The 23,421-nt window shown below is 32.2% G+C and overlaps 1 protein-coding gene across 2 annotated transcripts in view; it reads left to right on the top strand.

Moving 5' to 3' along the window:
* The first annotated feature begins 2,665 nt into the window (after positions 1-2,665).
* The window catches only part of Milt (trafficking kinesin-binding protein milt), a 28,169-nt gene continuing 7,413 nt past the window's right edge, over positions 2,666-23,421 (top strand). The window contains exons 1-4 of one of the 2 annotated variants that reach the window (XM_076783900.1): positions 2,666-2,863; positions 4,106-4,328; positions 9,328-9,432; positions 9,758-9,862. In XM_076783900.1, the coding sequence (XP_076640015.1) occupies positions 2,666-2,863; positions 4,106-4,328; positions 9,328-9,432; positions 9,758-9,862 (631 nt within the window). Of the gene's footprint in view, positions 2,864-4,105; positions 4,329-9,327; positions 9,433-9,757; positions 9,863-14,310; positions 15,321-23,421 lie in introns of those variants that run through there. The other variant, XM_076783901.1, reaches the window with a different exon arrangement.

The raw sequence follows: 23,421 nt of genomic DNA, 5'->3' as shown, positions 1-23,421 counted from the left end.
TGATTTTGTTACACGGAAGATTTAGTGTCATTCGCAGACGACAGAGTACCTTCGACTAATGGATCAAGCACAATAGAAAAAATTTAAATTTAAACGAAAAACAAATTAATTATTTGTCGAAATTATAAACTCTTTTATATTGTTTTAAAAGAAATGCTAAGAAGCATATGTGTAACAAATAATGGAATATAACGAAGAAAAAAATCTTCTAAGAATATAGATTTTTTCAACATCCCGTTATAACGTAAATTCAAATAAATTTCATCACCCGGTATATGATCGTCTTCGTAGCTTCGGACTGCTTGGGCCGTCATGGTCGCACGAATATTCTTTGTAAAATAATTTCTTTGGAAAATTTTCTCTTCGGTTTATCGTGACAAGTGTGAAAAATATTTGATGAAAACGCACGGATAATTCCAGAAAATTGACAATTATGTGACACAAGCAGAAAATGTCAGAAAGACAGGTGAGTCAGATATTTGTTTTTCATTCGGTTCCTTTGTATTTCTAATATTCTTTTCCTTTATTAATATTTTCTTTGAGAAAGTATATAAAATGGGTACAAAAATCATTGAAGAATAAAAATCAATGGAAAAATTATGATCGTTGTTTTTAACCTCGATACGAAAGGTTACTGCGGACGACTCAATCGATACATTGTCCTCGAATTTCATTTTCTTGTCTAATCACGAATATCGTAAACTTTTTGTTAATTATGACTCTTTTTCTGGTATTCTTAAAATTCCATTACAATGGAAAGATGTTCTGATTTTTGTGCCCAAATGCTACATGGTAGAATTTGAGAATTAACTATAGTCTTTATTGAGTTAACCTTTCATTGAAATAACTTTTTAAATTTGATTTAATTAAAATAAAATGTAAGTTTTACTGTGCATTAATATTATTTATTTACTATTTTTTGTAAAAACGAAAATTGTATGAAGAATAATTTTTGTTACCATGTTCTGTAAGAGCTTATCAAAATTTGTAATATGTTAAAGATTAAACTACATACAAAATGATCCTCTTAATATTATTTATCATTTTTATTCTCACATACAAAGAATTCTTTTATATAATTTAATTTTTTTAAGACAAATAGAGTCATCTAAATATTATTGTATGAATTTGTAATATTAATGCAATGGTAAACTATTTGTTACAGTTTAATATTAAATCTGAAATTTTCAAATTAAAATGTTTCTAATTTTGTAACTTTAAACTTTATCGTTAAGTGAAGAACTGATTGTTTAGATTTAAAGCCTATTTGTCTGATATTAAAATAGGAATTGATCAGATTTTTTAATGTATTTTATGTTTGCAATATTTCCATACAGTCTATATTTGATTTAGAATGATATAAATATTCTTTGCCTTTGAAACTGCTTCTCATTCTAATATCAAGTTATTTTTGGTATTATATAATTCATAAGAAATATGAATAAAAATATTAATTCATATAAGCATGACTTAGATTTTAATAAAAAATGTTATAAAGAGCTGTTACTAAAACATGTGTATAATTTTTCTTATATTTGCAGGATTTGAATAGTGTCATCTTTTGGTGATCATTGTGGTTTCCCGAGTGGAAACCAAAAATTGTATACTACATCACGGTGAGTTTTTAATTAATCTTTATTTCTTAAGTTATCTTAAACAGTTATACGTATTGTATAAATTTTATACAACAAATTTTAGAAAGTAGTAAAAACTATTGAAATATTTAATGAACCATTGACGATTAAGTTGCATCATAATACAGAACACTTACTTCAATCTTGATATAGATATGTACTTTGTAATTATAATAGTACAGTCTATAAAAAGAAAACAGGAAACATATTGAATAATTTTTTATAAATTGCTCATATACATTTTAATTACTTCTTAAATTCAAACTTTTATTTTTATCATTTTCATTTTATAATTTTTTTGTTGTATTTATGACATGATTAAAAAGAAATGAATTATTTTTCAAGAATACCAACAAATTTTCATTATAATTTCATAAAAGTTTATTTTCAAATTTTGTTATTGCTTTACTATTTATTTATTTTTGGGACTTTTTATTTAACTCATTATCGTTTTTAATATTTACAGTGTCTTAAATTTCATCAAGTTACAAATTAAATATACTTACACATGATTATTTTTAACAGACAAAGCAAAAGGAAATTTATAGAATTTTGAATGTGTCTGTACATTTGTTATCTTCAGGTATTTAATGATAACAGAGGAAAGAAGATAGAGTTCTTCATAGGAATCAATAAATTGTTCAGAAATGAACCAGTTCATTCAACAGTTTTGCAATATCTGTGTCTATTTTTCCTTGTGATATTTAATTTACACATTACAGTGCAATAATATAATTTTGTAATTTATAACTGTTTTTTAAAATTATAAAAGGACAGTGTCAGTGTTTAATAATAATTTACAATGATAAAAGACAGCAAACTAAATATCTGATTTTAGAGAAAAGTAGTAATATTGTACAAAAAGAAATTACTTAAATTGTTAAAATAATTCGTTAGACTCTTTTTTAAAACCTCTTTTAAAATTGCTATATTTCATTAAATCATCGAAGAACTTGTTTTTATGACAGTAGACTAATGGTTGTTTGATAAAAAATATTCTTGGATGTGGTAGCTTGTCATTCTTGTGAATCATGTTGCTTAGAGGAATTGCATTTGCGGAGGCAAGGCGGAGTTCCGCTAGACGTATTCTGAAACCTCAAAATTCTACTTGCGAAAGAGACAACACAGATTTGTCTTACGATGGAGTCTGTCTGCATAGTTTGGAGTCAAAAACATCTACATTTCTGCGATCAGTCGGAGAACATGACTCAAATTCGTCCCTTAACTTTGTAAGTTTTCTTTGGTTATAACAGTTTTGGAAACTAATAGGAACCGAAAAGTAAACTCAAAGACCTATAATGGAATATCATGAATTATTACAATATTAAGTATACTAAATAGATATTTAAATTTATACATTGAAGTATTTGTTCCCTTTTCTTTAATTATTGTAATCCATTTATTGTAAGTTAATTAGAGAAATAATTGAAGTTAAATTTATGGAAAGTACCAAACTGAATAGGAAATGAACTTGCATTGCAATTTTACATTCCTGAAACCTTGATATATGTATATTATTACTAATTGATTCGAACAGTATCACCTGCATAAACATTTGTCTATAGTAAACATTGGAAACTTTATTAAAAGGTACTTCAATATTAGAAAATATGGAATTAATGAATTTCGTTTGATATACAATGTTGAAAATAACTATATTGAAATATAATTTAAAAGAAACAACTAATATTACTCATTATGCATAATATGTTATAACTGAGAAATCATACAAGAAGCAGACTTTGCTATTCGACACTTTAATCAACGTTTATCCGAAATTAGTAAGCAAAGATTAATAAAATAAAATGTAGTATAAATAAACATGCACAGATATGTGTTCGGAATCATGGATACCGTGAAACAACCGTTTTTAAAAACGACTATGTTTGGAAGTATGCAGTGCCTTCAATTTTAACTTTTTTCTTGCCCAAAAAATTTTAAAGTGCCACTGAAACGCATAGAAATAAACCTTGTAAATTTGATTGCATAAGGTGTTACAATTTATTCGTAAAAAATTCCCCAAGAAAGTCTAAAAAAATACACTTCACATTCTTCATTTATTTCGTCTGTTGATGTTTCAACGATGACGTTGGAAGCTTTGAATATCGATTGTTATATACGCGGTCTTAATTGCCCGCTTGCTTCATTTAATACAATAAACAAAGGAGAAAGCAATTTGTCATCTGTTGCTACTGTTGGTGGAATGATATAACTATGCGTAATTTCCGATGTTGACTGAACCATATTAAGCGTCTCTTTTTCGCTCTTTCACGATAAACTTCTTTCAGAGCGTATTTTCAGCTGAAATCCATTTTGGTTTGCGTTAAAAATCTTTTGTCTACCTATGTTGGGCAAATTTTATTCAGGAATAACGAATAAAAATTTCAAATTATCCATTTATAATTATCAATACTTAATGTTGAAATAAATATATTGTTTCGATTATTTTTTATGTTTGACTGTTTGCGAAGGAAGGTGAGGCGATATCTTTCGTCGCCACAGCGTCCAAACTGGCCGCCGTGGAAGATGCGGCTCCGAAGGGGCCCGAGGCTTCGATTCGATCGAAAGCCACTGCACTCAAAGTCTCGCCTACAACGAGGGCTACCCTTCAGGCCCTTAGATTACCCAGAAACAGAATATCACACCCTCTTGTTTCTCCTCCAATCACCACCAGGGACGCCGGAACCATCACTGGTGAGTTCTAATTGTTGTAATTCTATTTTCTTCGTGTATTTAATATTTGAATTACCCGACGATTTGAACTTACTTCTACCAGAGGGTAATAATAATCTTTCTATTAAATTATTCTGCAAAGTATTCCCATTATAATATGTATTTATAACTATCACGTATACGAATTGAATTTAACTTGTAATAGTACAAAAGTTTTTGAACCATACTCTCTTAAAAGATGCGTGTTCATACGTCTCTGAGTCAGTAAACTGCAGATCGATTATCTTATTTTAATCGTTTAATAGACAATCAGCTGTTAATGGTATGCGCGATCTAATTGAGTACATCCTGGGGTGCCACGTGGGTTGCTCCCTTGGACGGTAAAGTCACTTCCTTTGGAACATTCTAGGTTACCAACCAAAATTCTTCTGTAGGCAAAATCATTTGTAATTACGACTACAAGTTCATCGGAATTAAAAATTTAATACTTTTTGTACTATTACGAAAAGAAACGTAAAACGTGGTAATATCACAGACGAGGTATACGAGTAGATCTTTCACCTTATGGACTTTCGTGGCCTAATCTGATTGCCATACCGACCTAAAAATTCGGAGGTGATTTTAGCGTCCTTTTCACATGGGTGGCGGTCAGTTGAGAAACTATTCACTGAATTAGTATTGATGGGTTAACAGCTGTAGTGTGTGCATAAGTACATGTGAGTTGACTATACAGGGATTGAAATTCATTTCTAAATTTGTTGATAATGTTGCAAATGACACGAAAATGGGAATGAGGGTTCGAGACTCCATAAAAATGGGCCGAAAAAATACATTGGATGAAAGATTTACTCGTATACCTTGTCTGTGACAATATTCTAGAATCTTTGATGAATCAATGAGAATCAAAGCTAACCTAGCGAAGAAGCTCTATATTCATGATGACCTATGCAAGGCGGATCGCAGCCAATTTGCTAATATTATTTACTTTTTAATTAATAATTCCATTACCCAGCTGAGAGCGATACGATTATTAATTAAACGGTAAATAATATTACCCAGGTCTCACCACGTGGAGGTTGCTGCGAGTGGAGACCCGAAGGGAGATAGATGGAATCAAAGTTCCATCGATCTCCCTTTTACATCCTTAGAAGCTAAATTACTAAACTAGAGAGATAGAAGGAAGCAATGTTCCTTCGATCTTCTAGTTTAGTTATACCAAGTAATTATTTCGTTTAAAATGGAATGAAGCTAAATTATGGGAGACGCGACGCGACGCGATACGACGCGATGCACCATGCAATGGTGCAAGGAACGAGAGACGCGACACGCGAACCGAGTAACTGGTCAAAAGGGTCAGCTCGTTGCCTCTTGGCAAGTCCGATCGAAGGAGAAGAGAATCGACGCACCCGACACAGAGGTTCCCCATTTCTCCCACGCATCCTGTTGGGAGCCAACTGGACCCAACTCGGGATGTCTGACAGAGAGAGGGAGCGTGTGTCGGGGCTACCGCAGACAGGAACAGTCCCTGATCCCCTCTGCGGCCGAAATACCCTTTCCCTTGGATCGTCTCGCTAGAGGACGGCAACTGACCCTTCGGACGAGCTAAACGGCCGATCACTTGCTTTCTACATGGAAGCAGTGGTGATCGGAACGAAGAAACGAGGAAACGGGTGAACGAGAGAAGCTAGTTGGTAAAGAATTACTTGGCATATACGCAGACGCATACATGGGAGTAAATGTACCAAGCAATTATTTTGTTTAAAAAGGGGTGAAGCTAAATTATGGGAGACGCGACGCGACGCGACGCGACGCGATGCTGTACCGTACAGCAGATCGTCGGATCGAATCGAGAGAACGAGAAGCTAAGTTAATAATTGCTTGGTATCGCGGCCTTAAAACTAAATTTACTCTAAGGGCCTTAGAGATAAAAATCCCTCGATGTCCTTGCGTTGTCGTCCCACGATGTCCCGCGATGTCCAACGATGGCCTGTAAGTAAGCTGAAACTAAAAAAGTTTGCATTTGCGATTAGTTAACACAACATATACAGAATAAAATAGAGGAACAAACACATTCGCAAACGAGGAGCCAGAAGTAAAATATGTAAGAAGACCAGACAAATGAAAGCGAGGCAAAACGATAGATTCGAGCCCAGCAGACATTTGAATGTCGAAAAAGAAGTAAGAAATTGGAGATTGAGATATCATTTGCCACTGTGTCGATAGTGGTCAGTGAAACAGATTTTACATCGGACAAATGAAACAAGGAACCAGTAGTAAAATATGGAACTGGACCAGAGAAGTAAAAACAAGATGTAACCCCACATTCAAGCCCAACAGACGCTTCAAGGTCGAAAAAGAAATTAGACAGGGGAGATTCAGAACTCACTCTCTACTGGTTACTACTGGTCACTACTGGTCACTAATGGTCAGTATTGGTCACTGGAGTTGTCCAGTGCTCGGCCAGTGGTCAGCAGTGGTGAGTAAAGGTGGAGCGCTGACTCACGAGGTTCCGTCACGTCCGCCAGCCTAGAACAAAAAGAGAGAGGGAGAGAGAGTCACCGGCAATTAGCCTCAGGCAGAAGAGTTAAAGGGGTGGGGAAGACCGTCCTTGGCGAGTTCACCAATTAACAGTTAACCGTGCCTTTGACCGAAAAATGAATATTCTATGCAAAATGGTATTAAAAACAATTATTTATACAACCCAGGCTATCGAGCATTATTTAAACTATTGCCTGATGTTAATTAATAATTATTGCAAACAATAGGTATGAAAATACGGAGAAATTCGAGGAGACTGAAAGTTTCTTTGAATTTCTGTCGAGAACCAAGGTCGTACATCACGTATTCATTTCTTCGACCTTCTGTCCTTTAGACGATACTTTCTTTTGTATAAGTTTTGATCTTTCATTTCCTATCAGTAAATTATACAGGATTCTAACAACGATACTTCTTCTCGTGTTCATTTCTAAATCTGTCGGTAACGTTGCGAGTGACACGGAAATGGTAATGGGGTTCTAGAGCCCCTGAAAAATAGGCCGAAAAAATACATTAGGTGAAAGGTCTACTCGTATATCTCGTCTGTGGTAATATAATGTAATAGAAACAGAAACAAATTACAATCACGTTGAAAATCGACGAAATGTGTTTCAAATCGTAGCTTCTTTTTATTTTTCTAGTTAGTATAGAGATTTTACAAAAGGAAATAAGTAAAGCTTAGACTAAAGCAGGTTCGAGCTATTGAGGTTTGCCCGTACCTGTTATTTATTTATTTTAATTACACACAGTCTGGTTAATAAGTTGTTGAATTAATTTTACAATTCTGACGATGGTGCAGAAATAACTGACGCACTTTGTTGCGTGACGCCGAAAATAACCGACCTATAAACGGTCGGTCATTACATGCTCTGTGACCATAATATCCGTTTGTCCATTTAATCACGAATGATAATTTTTAACATTTACTCATTTGTTATTGATATTCATAAATAAGATACTTCCTGGAAAGTATCTACAATTATTTGTTGTACATCTACGTTATATACTTGTTAAAAGATTGTCTATATATTTAGTGAATATTCGAAATTTCAATGTTTCGAGCATTATAGGAGATATTTTAAAACTTTTTGTTAAACGAAATATTTGTACTTTTTAGATTCAAGAATAAACCGTAGTAATTATGTTTTTTTCATATCGTAGATATACATATACCTGTAACTTGTAAGCTTGAAAATTGTCATTGTTTAAATACATGCAACAGTTTATTGTTTTTGATTTTTCAACAGAGTTTACAATTCGAGGATCGTTTCTGTAGGATAAAATATGACAAATGTTAAGAAAATCATTGACCGAGTGATTAATTACCAACAAATTTGATAGAAATCGATCATTTTGTAATCGATCTATTCAGGGTTCTGTAAAGAAACGAAATTTGGGCGAAAGCCAATGATACGTTCTATTTTGTTCTGTTACTCTGTGCACTAAGTTCTATCTTGACTTGTGAATCTACACGATCGTTTTCTTCACTCTCCTGTGTTTTGCCACTCTGCGGCAGTTTAACATCCATTAGGACAATTATTTGTGACGTTCGAACTTCTTTACAAAGTCAACATTTCGGATAGACTTTACCATGCACGAATATGAAAAATGTTTCGTGACTTTTTAAATTTTTCGTTATTTAAAAGATGTGCAGTTATATCATCCTTTAATTATATGTGAACATTATCATTTAAACCGCCTCAATATTATTCTAATCATAATGAATCAATTAATTTTGTAAACACATCTTTCTATTTTCTTTTTTTTTAAATATAAAGAATCGAAGTTCCATGATCTTTATACATTACACATGTTCCTATTAGATGTGTATACAATTTTACATTTTATCCGTGAAGTATCGTGTAAACAGAGTTGACACACGAACGAGTTTATTTTTGTAAAAATTATTACATATATAGGAATGTTTTCATACATAAATATGGTAAACTATAAAAAAAAAATTGATACAAGCATTCAGAATAAATTGTATTATGATAACTACCTGTGTGTTAACGCAAACGTAGTCAAATATTTATGTGATTGTGTTCAAAAATATAATAAATTTATGGAGAGAAATATGTAGGGATTATTAGTGTGAAATAAAGGATTATGTACCTCGGTAATAATGAATCGAGTCGGCCTAGTGGCCATGGAAGGCTGAAGAAGAATCTTGAAAAGAGAGACAGCATTCTTAACAAATGGAAAGATGGTATGACTTCTTTTATTGTATTTATTACAATTGAAGGGCAGTTCCATCTTTGGGTAGTAAATTAATGAAAACCAAATAAAGATCAAGCACTGTTTGGATGGTTTGGATAAATCAATAGTATTGTTATTAAATAAAATTAGATTACATAGAGTGGTAAATGATTTCTCTTATTACATGATAAATACTTGCCAATTGAAATACAAAAAGTCGAAAGGTTCTGTCAACTGGATAATGCGAGTGGAATAATTATTAATTTAAATATTTTATTTATTTTAGAGGTCTGCAGCAGAGGTGAACTGCCAGAAGTTGAGATCATCAGTCTTTTAGAAGAACAAATACCTAGGTATCGTCTACGTGCTGATACTCTCACTCAGTTTCAAGGTAAATGTTTGTATACAAAGTTGATATTCATGTTAAAAGGTTCAATATTAGTATCCGTATATCTCGGATAAAGTTTTGTGCACAGCACATTTGATGATTGTATTATACGAAATGTAAATGGAACTATATTTCAAGAATACTAAAAAGTACATAAATTTTAATAAACTAGCATGCACTTTTCTGATTCAAGCGTCGGGTCTCGTTAATTTATAAACTTCGATTTTATTTCTATATCTATTTGTTTATTGCAGCCTTCTATCACACTTATTTATATTAAAAAATTACTATATATATTTCAATGATTTATTTTGTTTCTTGCATTTAGGATACGAAAACGCTGACTGGTTTATTCCATCACCGGCACTAAAATCAGTTGACACTGACTTGAAATTATCTCCGGATCAGATCCGAGAAACTCTCAACTACTTTAGTAAGTGATTACGTATAAATTTTTATTATTATTTTTCATTCTACCCACGAAAGGTATTGTCCACGCTGCAGTCAATGTCATATATTATAAATTAAATCTTGTTTTTTACAAGATTTACCAAATAACTAGTGAAATACTCCGCCAAATCGATCTTGGAAAATTCGTAGAATTTCATTTTGTAAAAACATACAACAGCCCGTTTTATACTAACTTATCTTTCCCCAAATACTTTCACAGACTTGCAAAATGTCAGCAATATCATTACAGATATCTGAGATAAAAAATATCAGTGGCATAATCTATATAATGAGTCATAGAATTAAGTATTATTCAATATACCTTCTTCGTTAATAACATTTTAACAAACAACAATCAAAAAACGATTTTTCTATTTAAAAGAAATTTATTTAGGAATATAGAAAACGTAAATACTTAATACGGATAATATTTTTGTCTAAAAGTAGGCAAAAATTGTAATTTCGTATTTTTTAAACAAATGCGAAATTTGTAAAATGATGATTTAAACGCTTTTCTATTTTTGCAAAGTATTTCATAATTAGATACATTTTTACTGTACTCACATTTACGATATATACAGGGTGTTCGGCCACCCCTGGGAAAAATTTTAATGGGGAATTCTAGAAGCCAAAATAAGACGAAAATCAAGAATACCAATTTGTTGATGGAGGCTTCGTTAAAAAGTTATTAACAATTAAATTAAAAAATTTCAAATCATTCTGTAAAAATTATTTTCGGTTGCGGGGGTCAATTGCAATCATTTTTGGTGAATAGACATACTCCCGAAATCTTACCCACTTTCGAGAAAAAGATTCAGTATTGGCAGTACTTTAAACGTTAATAACTGCTTAACGAAGCCACCATCAACAAATTGGTATTCTTGATTTTCGTCTTATTTTGGCCTCTAGAATCTCCCATTAAAATTTTTCCCAAGGGTGGCTGAACACCCTGTATAATAATAATATTATACATATTATTATGAATTCTTAGCATATGATTGGATTTTCAAATCGTGAATATTGATTCATTTTAAAAATGCTATTCAAATTATTTGTGCACATAATTAGAGACGAATTATGAGCAGGAAACTTTAGTTTTGTATTTACGTTGTAAAATCTTACAAGAGGAAATTGTAAATTTCATTTATCTTTCTCATAAATCACAATTAGAACTTAGCTAATCTATTGTCTTTAATTGACAAGGCGATATATTCGACGATAAAAGTCAATCTTTATCGTTGATTTGTTATCGTAAATTTGTGATAATGTTCTTCAAAGCCTAGCGTTGTTTGATTATTTACTTGAGTACGTGTTTTTTCTTTTTTTTTTTAAGAAAGTCTTTTTAAATTTTCACGTATACAATGTATTTCGTACTTACATGCATACATATATTTGTTATATTCCTTTATTAAGTATTATGTATATTTTCTTATATTAACAAATTTACGAATCTACTTAATAATTTGTACGTGGAAGTAATTTTTTCACATTTTTTAGGCATGGTTATAAAATAATTATCTATATAACAATTATGTTCTAAAATTATGTTATAATCATTAATCTGAACATCTAGTTTCACAAAAAAGTTCATGTTTACTGTTTTCTTTTCGGATTGATAAGTAATATTTTATGCAAATTAATTGGCAGATGTTTCGTAAAAAGTACTTTATTGGTAATTGTTGTCAGAACATTACTTCGTATATATAGGATGTTTCCAAAATAATGATACAAGTCGGATAGGGGTGAATCTACGTGGAAAAATAAATCGAAAATGTAGAGTGACATTTTTTCATACGAAGATTCATTTTCAAATTAATGGATGATGAATGTCATTCATGGTAATTAGTCGTAATCTCAATTACTGTATGGAGTAGTACATCTAGAAGAACTCAAGATGGAAGGGGGAAAAATGTTCCGTGATTAAGAAAACCATGTTGCTACAAAAGTATTAGAAACTATTCCAAGAAATAGGAGTTATTGATCATTTAAAAAAATATGTTATATATCATTGATAACAAATCTTATTTACTGAGGCAATTTTGTCACTATCTAATTAACAATCGCTCGAAAGAGTTCTCGACCAATCAGAGCGCTCGACCCGGCATTGCTGTGGAACTAGTGAAACTTCCATAGAGCAATTTAGTCGCCGCTCGTCCTCCACGTTGGGAGGTCGGTCCGCGGCTGTGTTGTTATAATGTAAAGGAATTTCAATTCTTTTACAAGGAAATCGACAAACATTTTTTTTGAGTGTTGTTCCTTACGAAGAAAACTGTTTCCATCCATTTTGTGGAGCATCCTCTGAAACGACAGTTAAAAGTGAATAGACGTTTTAGTGCACTTTCGTTTTAAATGAATTTGTTCATGACGTATATCAGTAATTTTTTATTTAAAGTTTAAACTACTTTTAATATGTTCGTTTAACTTAAAAACATGTCACTGACATTTTTCGTGAATTAATCATTGCAACGGAAATGTCAAATATTCATCAATCTTTAAAATTTAAAATTAAGAATTAAAACATTTTTCAATGGACATTCTTTATAAATCAAGTTATAGTGAATGAAATACAATTCATTACATCAAGGAATTGTACCGATCGAATCGAGAGTGTAGTTAGAAATTACAAACGATCTGTTAATTTTCTATTAAATTCATTTTAAAATAAAGATTTGTATTAAAAAAATCATTTGCTACAATTATTAGTATAGTATGTGCTTCCGGGTACAGACGAGAACGTGTAACATTTTCTAAATTCATAGTGATTGAGTATATTTGAAAGTCTAGTGACACCTAGGTTAGGTTAAGATGACTTTCGAAAAGCATCTGCTTTTGTTATTCACGAATTAACCGAATTAACTGAATTCATCTTTTCTATCGCAATTAATTAAAATTACTACATGAAAATGTATTTATTTCGCAATTTAATTGCACGTAAGATTAAAATGTTTCGAAAATTATAAATTTTAAAGCCATGCGCACATAGGTTAAATCAGATTGTTACCGTAAAGATACGAATATATTATTTCGAGTATTTTATATAATGATTTTCAAATTCTACATATGCGTCGTTATTACACTTTTAATGTTGCTTTCAATAATATTCAATTATGTTAAAATAAAAATTACCTGATTTCGATTGTTGAAAGTTAAGTAATTGTTAGGTTAAGTAATTATTCTTTAATTTTCTTTTAGTTTAAACAACTTATTTCACTTTGCAATTAAAGTAATTGCTATTCGATTGATAAGAAAATTTTGTTTAGCATATTGAAGTTTAGCGTCATTGTTATATAAGTTTATAGTATCCTTTTATCTCTGTAAACAAATTATTTATAACAGATTGGCAGACCTCAAGGCTTTCTGTTTATTGTATGACACAAAACTGCAAGAAATGCAAACAAATAATTTGCTCGAGAAATTAAATTTTAACTATGAACTACATATTAAGTAATGTAACGATTGAAATCGGTTATCAACCTTTCAGCAAATTCTACATATATTTCCATGTGTTTATATAAAAACATAGCTTGGTCCAATAATATTGTCAAGTTAATTTTAATATTTATTGCTGGAAGATCAATTAATTTTCTTATGCTGAAAAAAGCATGTAATTCTTAGAATACACTTTTTCTGGTATGGTTCAATCCTTTCTTATGGAAGTAATTAACAATTTAAAAGATGTGTTGGGAGAAGTGCGAAATATAATGATTGTTTTTGAAACTTTATTAGGACTCTTGCACCAATTTATTTCCTTAGCATAATTACTCTATATAATTAATCAGCATCCTTGGAAATTCTGCATTGTGTTCTCAATTTTCACTTGTTCTAACATTTAAGTTATTTTAATTTAATTTATGGTATTTATTAAAATAGTCGTATTTCTCATGAAAATATAAATTCTTTACACTTAATTTAATTTTATATGAATTCTCAGATAACAGTTTTGAAAAAAAATTTGCCTTATCATAAAATTGTAACAAGCATGTGTTTGTGAAAATTTTAATTTAGCATAGTAACACGAAATTACTTTATACCATAATACTAGTTCTTAAAATTATAAAGTTTTTATTTTAATTCATGAGTTTTGCTCTATTGGTCGTTTAGTATATATCTTATTGAAAGTTTTGTTTTTAACCATATATGGAAATTGTAATCACAGATTGGCAAGAAAGAAATACATGAGCAGTAATGACAATAGCTATTTTATCTTGACTCGCGAGGTTCTTATCGATTCATTAATCGCACGTATTGGCAGTATTAACCGATTGCTTTGTCGTCGGTATTATTGCGCATTCCTTACACAAGAATTGATACGATTTTTTTTTTTAATAGTATGCATAAGTTATGGTGAAAAAAAAAGAAACGTATGCATGTTTTTCTCGTTTCGATAAATAGGTTTTAAAACATGTTTTCAATGTGGACCAATTTTGTAATTAGAAAATAAAATTAGTAGTATACTTTGAAAATTACCGTTGCAATTAATTCTCGGAAAATCGTCAGTCTCTTTAAAAACGTTTATTGTTTAACAGCAAAGAATAAAGTAATGTAGTGAACGAAGGGAGGGCATGGAGGAAAAACATTTTTTTTATAATAATTTTCACAAAAAAAGAAAAGAGACAGAAAAATAAACAAAATAGTGCTTCTTACGAAGGTTCTTTATAGTGTTGTAATGAATAAAATTGTAATTCTACACATTAAGTAAGAAGTTACGTGAAACTTGATACATGAAAATAGACAAACGAACGGAGATCATTGTTTGAAAACTATTGACAATATTCGAAATGCGTTTCGATATACTCGACAATTCTCGGGATTTGTGTTGGGAATCGAAGGAACACTTTCAAATGTTAATACCGTAAACCTAGGAGATTCTTTATGGAAAATGAGCTGAAAGTTTGCAGAATGCGGTTTAACAACTATCTGCATATCGAAGGGAATTTCTTCAGGGACGTGCCAATTGAAATGTATGTTGAAGATTTGCGTTAAAATATCGACGAAAATGAATGAAGATTCACTTGGTAAATTGGAAGTTCCAGAGGAACATCCCCGTGAAACTGACGAAGAAAATTGTACAGAAAATTCTCGTCGAAGATTCGAAATTAGTTCCCCGCGAACTCCGACGTTTACGAGTTTAGCTTTGGACGTTTCGTACGCTGCTCTAGGCGCGTCCAGCCTTCTGGATGTTGGATCCTCGATAAAGCCTGAGAAACAAGATTCGTCAGGATGTAGAAATGATCGTAGTGTTGCGAGGTGGCTGGATACAAAATTAACTTCAAACGATGAAAGTACGCCGGAAGAAAGGGTGGAGTCTTTGAAGGAAGTTTTAGCGGAAACTAATATTCACGAAGGGGATGGAATCGTTTCGGATTTTTTGTTTCATGTCGCCAGAACGAAACATGGCAAGATTTATATCAAGATTATTAGAACGATGCTTCTTAATCGAGGTAGGACATAAATACTGTAGCTTATCGATTAGTTTTGACGTTCGCTCTTATGAAACTCGATAAAAATAATTTTACTAAAGCAGTACCTTGCCGAATTAGAAAGTCAACCGGAAGAAAGTGAATATTGGAAACAAATGGGAAATATTCTAACATTCGTTTCACATAGTTATACACGAAATCATACAATAATATAATATTCGCGTCGTGTGATCTTCGATAACAAATCTTATAAAATATCTCCATTTTAATTGGATGAAATATTGGTTTACTTAACCACTATATATTGTCTGACTTAAAATTTTATGATATTTACAATATTTACAACGATAATATAATAACTTGAATTTATTACAAATGCTTCGGTAAATTATTTGATTGTATTTATAATAAATTACTCGAACGTGCTACGTTGTAGCCAATTGTGTCGAAAGCAGAACATATAACGTAACCAAAAGATGCCAGCTGTTGCTACTTATTAGTTAATCGAACGTAGATATTACAGCTTTAGTCAACAAAATATTCAATATCGAAAAATGATCAATTGTACCTGTTACGATCTATATTGGCGATCTACGTTGACTTACTGCAACATGGAAAACACACGTTTATTTATTCACGTTCGAAACATGAATTTAAGTTATCTAACTTAAATCCCACAAGAGAAGTCTCTAGATACGGGCCTTACCGATTTTAATTCAATTTGACAACATGATGGATCCATATCTATAATAAGCGTGAACGTAATTATAGCCGTAGGTGTTGTGAAAGTTCGGAAAACTCGCATAGTTAAAAAGAATCGTGAATAATTCATATATATTTCAAATTATACAAATATATATTTGCTTCTACTTAATGTTTACTATTTAAAAAAAATGTTATGCAGTTTCTTCGAACTTTTATACTTACTTTCTTAATAATAGGTTAATCATCTACGGTTATAGTTGTAGTTATTGTAGATATGGATTTATCACTCTGTTAAATTTCATTAAAAACTTCGCTAAAAAGAAAGAAAAAAAAACAATGAATGTTGCTATCATTTTTATAGTGGAGTTAATCGACTAGACGTCTTACGAATGGTTCACATATTATATTTCATTGTAAAGTATTAACATTGGCACGAAATACGTAATTATATGCAAATTGCTATTTATTTGGTGTTGATATTTATAGTTTTAGTACTTTTGTTTTACGATTATCGTTTGAATTTAACTATTTTACCGTGATGCGCACGTTGCGCGCGCAGCTTGCTTCTGACAGTTATGTGGTATGGCGCCGTAACAATATCATCGTGCGTTTCGTTTCAAGCTTTGTCCATGTTTTTCGACGAAAAAAAAAGCAATTACTTTGTTACCTGGCGGTCGTGAAAGATCGATCGGTGAGATAGCTAGTGTTTGTATAAACAATTATCCGTTAAACGTCAAGAACTTAAACGTAATCTATGAAATGTGCCCGGTGAATCCTCTGACGTCAGAGGTGTAGAACTAAATAGTGTATTGAATGGTAAGTACTTACTTTAAAATTTGCTCGATTTTTTAATAAATTGAATAATGCACATTGTTCAGTCCGTCTCTCTGTCCATCTTCACCCGATGAAATCATTATATAATTTTTTTTAAGCAAGTATCATTTTGATATAAAATATACTTGGACGATGTTTCTTTGAATTCGGTGTTTTAAGTTAATAAATTTTGAACGATTGATTTGATCTATGGATTCACGTCAATTTTTGGATCGAGGTTTTCAGACAAACTGCAACTAGTTGTGCTTCTGTTTAAAGCTATTTCGCTTCGCAACAGGACGCCATTTTTAAAGGTCATAGTATTCAACCCTTACGTTTATCTTTTATTTTTTGCTACTTTACGGTCGTCCATGTTCTTTGTGCGACACAGGCCCGACATTTTACCGGTTCTAAACAAACGACATAATTATTTAACGACGTATCTGTATTTATCGATTGAGAAACATTTATATTTTATGGTGTAACGTTTTCTAATATTACCTCATCGTTTCCAAAAATATTGTTGATAATAAATATAAAAAATTAATTACAGACAGATGTTAAAAATAATTCATTTAAAAAGATTACACTCGTTTGTTTTAAATTACTTGAAATATACAAATAGATTCATAAATCGAAAAGTTTGTAAGAATTATAAAATACATTTATAATTTTGCTGTCCTATAATACGTCTTATTAATACACTTTTATTGTTTGTAATTTGGAGGTACTTTAGCTAAAGTTTTATTCGGTAAATAGTGTTTTAAACGTGTAATAGTGAACTTATAGTTGGAAAGATTGAATCTTGCTAGAGGTTAGAGTAGGTCTTATGCAAAATATGAATTATTAAGAAGCAAGAAAGAAAAGAAGATTTATTCGTAAAACCAAGAGTTACGTGTAACGAATTGTGACAAACGTTGAAAGAGATTATTTGAAGGTCAGGTTACGTAACTTCTCAGATTAATGTTTTCTCCACGTGGTTGTTTTTAGTCACGATGTTATGTTTGTTTCTTGACATTATTTGACAGTGTACATTGTCATGTTGATCTACAAAAATATGTTTCGTCCGGCATATTTTACTGTACATTGTATTACATTGTATCATAATAATTTTCTTAATATATTTGTTTAGTTAATTAAGTAATCACAAACGAGAAGCGAAGAACATGAACTTGACATGATTAAATATTTATTTGGAATCACGTTTTAATTAATATATTAGTAATATTCTTCTTTTGCTGCTCAGAAAGTATTTCCAATTTCAAATTAATATTTAAAATTGCGAAGAGTGTTAACGAAGCGTAAAATTAATTACTCGAGTGAATTAGGGTCGTTGCGTAATTATCTTTGTTCCTATAAATAAAAGATTAAACCCTTCTATTGTAGAAATTCTCTGTTTTCCGATATTCGACTATTTCTGGTAATGTTACGTCATATGTAAAGTCAACAATGGATATTACGTTAGCTCAATAAAAGTATAAAATTGAAGATTTAATATAATTTATGTTCATTCAATATATACAGAGTCCAGACTGAGGTTTACACCAGTACCTTGTTTGCATTTAATGTTTGAACCACAAATGTTAGAATACACCGCATAAGACCTTCGCGAATAGGCGTCAATTTATTTTGGATGTATACTATATTCGCTCTTTTGAGCGAAAGACACGAGCTCACCTTAACACTCCGATGCATGCTCTTATACAAGCTTCACTTCGTAGAAAAATCAATAATCACCCGCAACGTTTCTGCTTGATACGTAAGGTTAGAATCATTTGCAGTTTTAATTTCAATTGTTAGATTGTAAATTGAAGCCAATCCATCCGTCGACTATCTCGCTTATTAGTAAAATATTAATCTCTGATTTATTTAAAATATTTCAAATAACTAAATTCCATCAAGTATAGTGGTGCACTGAATGCATAGAACGTACCATAAAAAATTTTACGGGAAAATTGTGTTCAAAATTTTGTGCAATAAATTTTGTAAAACGTTCTGTAAATACGCAGGTGTTGCATCAGGGCTTGAATGTTCGTCCAAGTATATTTTATTAGAAAATTCGTCCAGATATTCCATTCTAAAATTTATGATTGTGATATAACTTGGATAAAAGTTTCAATTTTTATGAAATACGATTTATTTTAAAGTAACCCGAATTTATTTAACTTTTGTAAGTAGAGATTGTTACCATATTCAGAAAATAGTATTAAACATAGTAATAATAATAGTAATCAGTTTATTGTGTTTTTTCCTACTATAATGGACGAAAATTCACATTCTCTCCCTCCTCGCTACCGCTTGCTTCGCAGTCTTGCCAGGCTCTGTCATTCATTATCTATTTGTGGAATGAGAAGGAACAGTGTTTCTCTAATTAGCTCGTTTCTTATTTTATTTTCCTACTCCGCGTTTCTACCTTTTCTTTTCCCTTTTTCATTTTAGCGTGCTCTTTTCCAATTTCCCCATTGTCTCTCATTTCCCACAAATTTTCTTCATTCTTTCTTTATATCTTTGTGTATACTTTCTGTATACTTTTTTAAAAGCCATACTAAATTTTCCACTTTCCACATTGTCCACCTTTCTTCTGCCTTTTTTTTCTTAAATATTATAGTCTCTGTTCGTCTCTTTCAGCTTTTCTCAAACGTTCATCGTTATCTACTATCTGTAGAGTGCCATCGTTATCACAAGTGTTCACTATTTTTTTTACTATTTCTACTTACCGTACCCACGTACCGAAAGTGTGTGTCTCAGCTAAATGAGATCTAAAAGTGTATAATTCTCTTTTAAAAATTATTTTACGAAAATATGATTTAGTAAAAATTTTAATTGATAAAATGGTGGCAATCCACTTTTAGATCATAAGTGAGGAACACTGGATCGAAGCACCGTCTATTATTACACACGAATATAAGATTGATGAATGGGATGTCTTGTTGCTTAGACGTAGTAACATTTTTATGATTTTTTAGTTTTCTACATCGGTTTAGTAGGAACGTATCTATTGGTTTTTCAATGATTTTCTGCGCACATTACGTTAAAATATTATTTTATTCTAGCAGGTATTCAAACATTCGTTAGGTAAACGTTTTGACCATGTTGCAAAATTAAAGGTACAATGTGCACAGACTGATAGAACTCATTGGAGAAAGAAAAAGTCTCGGTAAGAATGTATAAAAATCAAATCGTGTTAATAGTACAGTACTCCCCGTTTGAAATAAACAAATTTTACCTTAGATGAATAAAACGCAGCTGTCGAATCGCGCCATCGGTGGTTCAGACTTTAGTAATAAAGCACATATACAAAGAAAACGAAATTCATCCAGCAATGAAAATTAAAATCTATGCAGCGATGGACATGTATTTATGAATAATATATTTCCAATATCATAACGTTATTTTCAAAGGGCAAAATTATATTAAGTATTATTTTAACTTATAATAACTAGTATCTTGTCGTTTTGCCATTTGCTTTGATAACCGATGTACAATGTTTTTGCATGAACCGTAGTGTTCGTAAGTGTATGTCCGCCACCGTGTTCGTTGTAACATAAAACTAAAAATTTTGTTTATTTTCTATGTTAGCGATTATAGTTTTGTTACAAACAATCGTGGTGGTTTTCGATGTTATCGGCTTTGAGGTGACCCGCCATCTGACGGAATTAATCGTAATTTCCTAGTAGGATACCGCGTGGCAGCCGGACGGGTTGTCTCGTTTTACGGCGCCCAGGAGTTCAGATTTCTCTGTTTCGACCTCGGTTAATTGTATTATACGATATACCCGTTACTTCGTCGATACATGTCTATTAGCTAGTAGAACACGCTACTCTGATAACCTAGCCCTAACTATGAAAAGTTCAACATAGCATTGTTCTTAGTCATTCGTATTAGCTCGTGCGATTTATCTATGTAGATAAGATACATGTTTACAATGAGTTGTGAACGTGAACGTCTTAAGATCACAAGCTTTGTTCCAATCTCGCGATATAGAAATAATCAATACCTGCAATATAATTAGCGTTGATCCTCGTATATTATTTTTTATTTAACAATTGACAGTATAATTGTTTTTGTTACAATTAACGCTTTCTATGTTTTCGTGAACACAAATCTTCTCCGTATTTTTATACTGTCTTTTATTTTTTATACTGTCTACCTCACAGTCACGTCATGCAATCTAATGCAATGGCTCTTTTTTGCTTCGTCCGGTCTTAACGTCTAGACCCCCTCTGTCAGTAAACCTACGACTGTGAATAATTAGCTTGATTGGCTTACCTCTCGTAATGCTAGACGCTTACAAGTGTACGCACGTTTTACATGTCTTGCATCGATCATGCACCAGGGCCATTGGCACGAGTCATCGATTATTACTTTTGTCGACGTTTGCTGCTTTTTCCTACAACACACACACACGGACGCGGATTTTGTGATCGGCTCAGTTATGTCCGCGAGTGTCCACAGTTTCCGCCACTGCGAGTCGCAAACTTTTAACATGCTTAAAAGGAAAAGAAGGGAAATATTAGTAGTAGTATGAGCCATCGCGTAGGGCTATAAAATAGTAGAAAAGAAGGCGCTGGAGATAAGTAGCGGTAATTTATAAATACAGCTAACAAATCAGCCATTGTTCCCGATCTCCCCTGGATTTCCGGTCGATCCTGGCGGAGGAGGAAAGTGCCGCTGCAAATAATACGCTCCTGGAACCGGAAGTATCTTCCGACCAGGAGCAACAGGACGTCCAGGAGGATGATCCTTACGAGTACGATGAAGACATCAGACCCTCGAACGACGTTTCGCCGGAAAACGAAGATTTTCTGGAAAGAAATTGTCCCAGCTCGTCTAGGATACATGCACCTTGTTGGGGATGCAGTGACTATAGACGGTTACATACGCCGATTTTCCTGCTGGCTACTTCTCCAACGGAGCCATCTTGCACGTGTGTCTCCTGTCAGTAATTATTCAATTATCAAAACCAATAGCGAATGGTTTAAATTTTCTTTTCAGTTTTCATTTAATTTTTTGCTTCTGCATTTCTTACAAAGTTTCAAAGTTATTGCACGTAACGTATAGCCATCTAATATTCCGCTCGAAGCCATTAGACACGTACTGGACAAACATAAAAGATAATTCGGCTATTTCTATATTTCGTACATTTAAAAGACAAATATTGTACATATTCTGTACAGGGTGTTTGGTCACCCCTGGAAAAAATTTTAATGGGAGATTCTAGAGGCTAAAATAAGACGAAAATTAAGAATATCAATTTGTTGATGGAGGCTTCGTTAAAAAGTTATTAACAATTAAATTAAAAAATTTCAAATCATTCTGTAAAAATTATTTTCGGTTGAGGGGGTCAATTACAATCATTTTTGGTGAATAGATATATCCCCGAAATCTTGTGCATTTTCGATAAAAAAATTCAGTACTGATGGAACTTTAAACGTTAATAACTTCTTAATGAAGCCTCCGTCAATAAATTGGTATTCTTGATTTTCGTCTTATTTTGGCCTCTAGAATCTCTCATTAAAATTTTTCCCAGGGTTGGCCGAACACCCTGCATATTGCATATAATATCTGTTAGCGTCAATTCCTTTTTCAAGTGGTGACACGTGTCGGGGTCAATGCATTTGGGGCTTTGACTGGATTCCCAAGAGTATCGTAGGTATCGATACCGGAACTATAAGTCTGTCATCAGACTTGGAGTCGAGGTAGTCGACACTCGAGGCGCGACGAATTCTAAGAGTCGCGGATGTTTTGTTTATTGGTCGGCGATAGAGAACCCGATCGCCGACCATCAAAGGTACCGTGCGCGTGGCCGATGAACCGAAGTTATGGTGTTGCACGGCACGTGGAAAACAATAAGGGTTTTCTAGAAGGATCTGGCCACGGAGTGGGGAAAGCTTTGCCTTTTGGTAAGAGGACTGTGATGAACCCCACGGCACTTACCCCAGAACCTTAGCGAAAGATAGATTGTTAAAAATTTATTTCTAACATATCAATGATAAGAAAGTCAACTGTTTTAATGCTTTGAACTGCTAAACCTGTAACAAAAAATACAGTTTCAGTTTAAAAATGCTTTCGTCAGCCTTATACACTCGTTTAATATTATTCGTGAAATGGATAAATTAATTTACTGTTCGAGGGATAATATTGTAATGTATTTTAAACTTCAAAACTCAATTAAAACTATAATCGGACCTCTGTGTTTGCTTCCAGTACGCATTTTTGCAAATCTGTATCGCGTATTCGCATTAACAGCTACGCAGAACCAATTAAAACTATAGCGTAGTATTTGCAATAGTTTTCCTTTTGATTTTCTCCCTTTTCCAAACATCGCTCGCACCTGTGTACTTGTCGCCTTTGTTCCTTAAGTTAAGAATTTATATAGAAAATAATAAAAGACAATTATTCTGTTCATAAATTAAGCAACGTGGAAACATTTTTTTCCACTTACGTGATAGAGCATAAAAAAACTCAAGCAATGTTTGTGATTACAGCTTTACAAAGTTATATTGAATAGTTTCTTTCGAATAGTTTAAGGACTGATTTTACCTCCTCAATTATAATAGGAAACGGAAATTATTTCTGGCATACTCCGATGTTTGGGAATGTT

This window comes from Colletes latitarsis, chromosome 2, assembly GCF_051014445.1.
Source record: "Colletes latitarsis isolate SP2378_abdomen chromosome 2, iyColLati1, whole genome shotgun sequence".
Taxonomy (NCBI): Eukaryota; Metazoa; Arthropoda; class Insecta; order Hymenoptera; family Colletidae; genus Colletes; species Colletes latitarsis.
The sequence above is the reverse complement of the archived record's forward strand: the minus strand, read 5'-3'. Positions and strand labels throughout refer to the sequence as shown.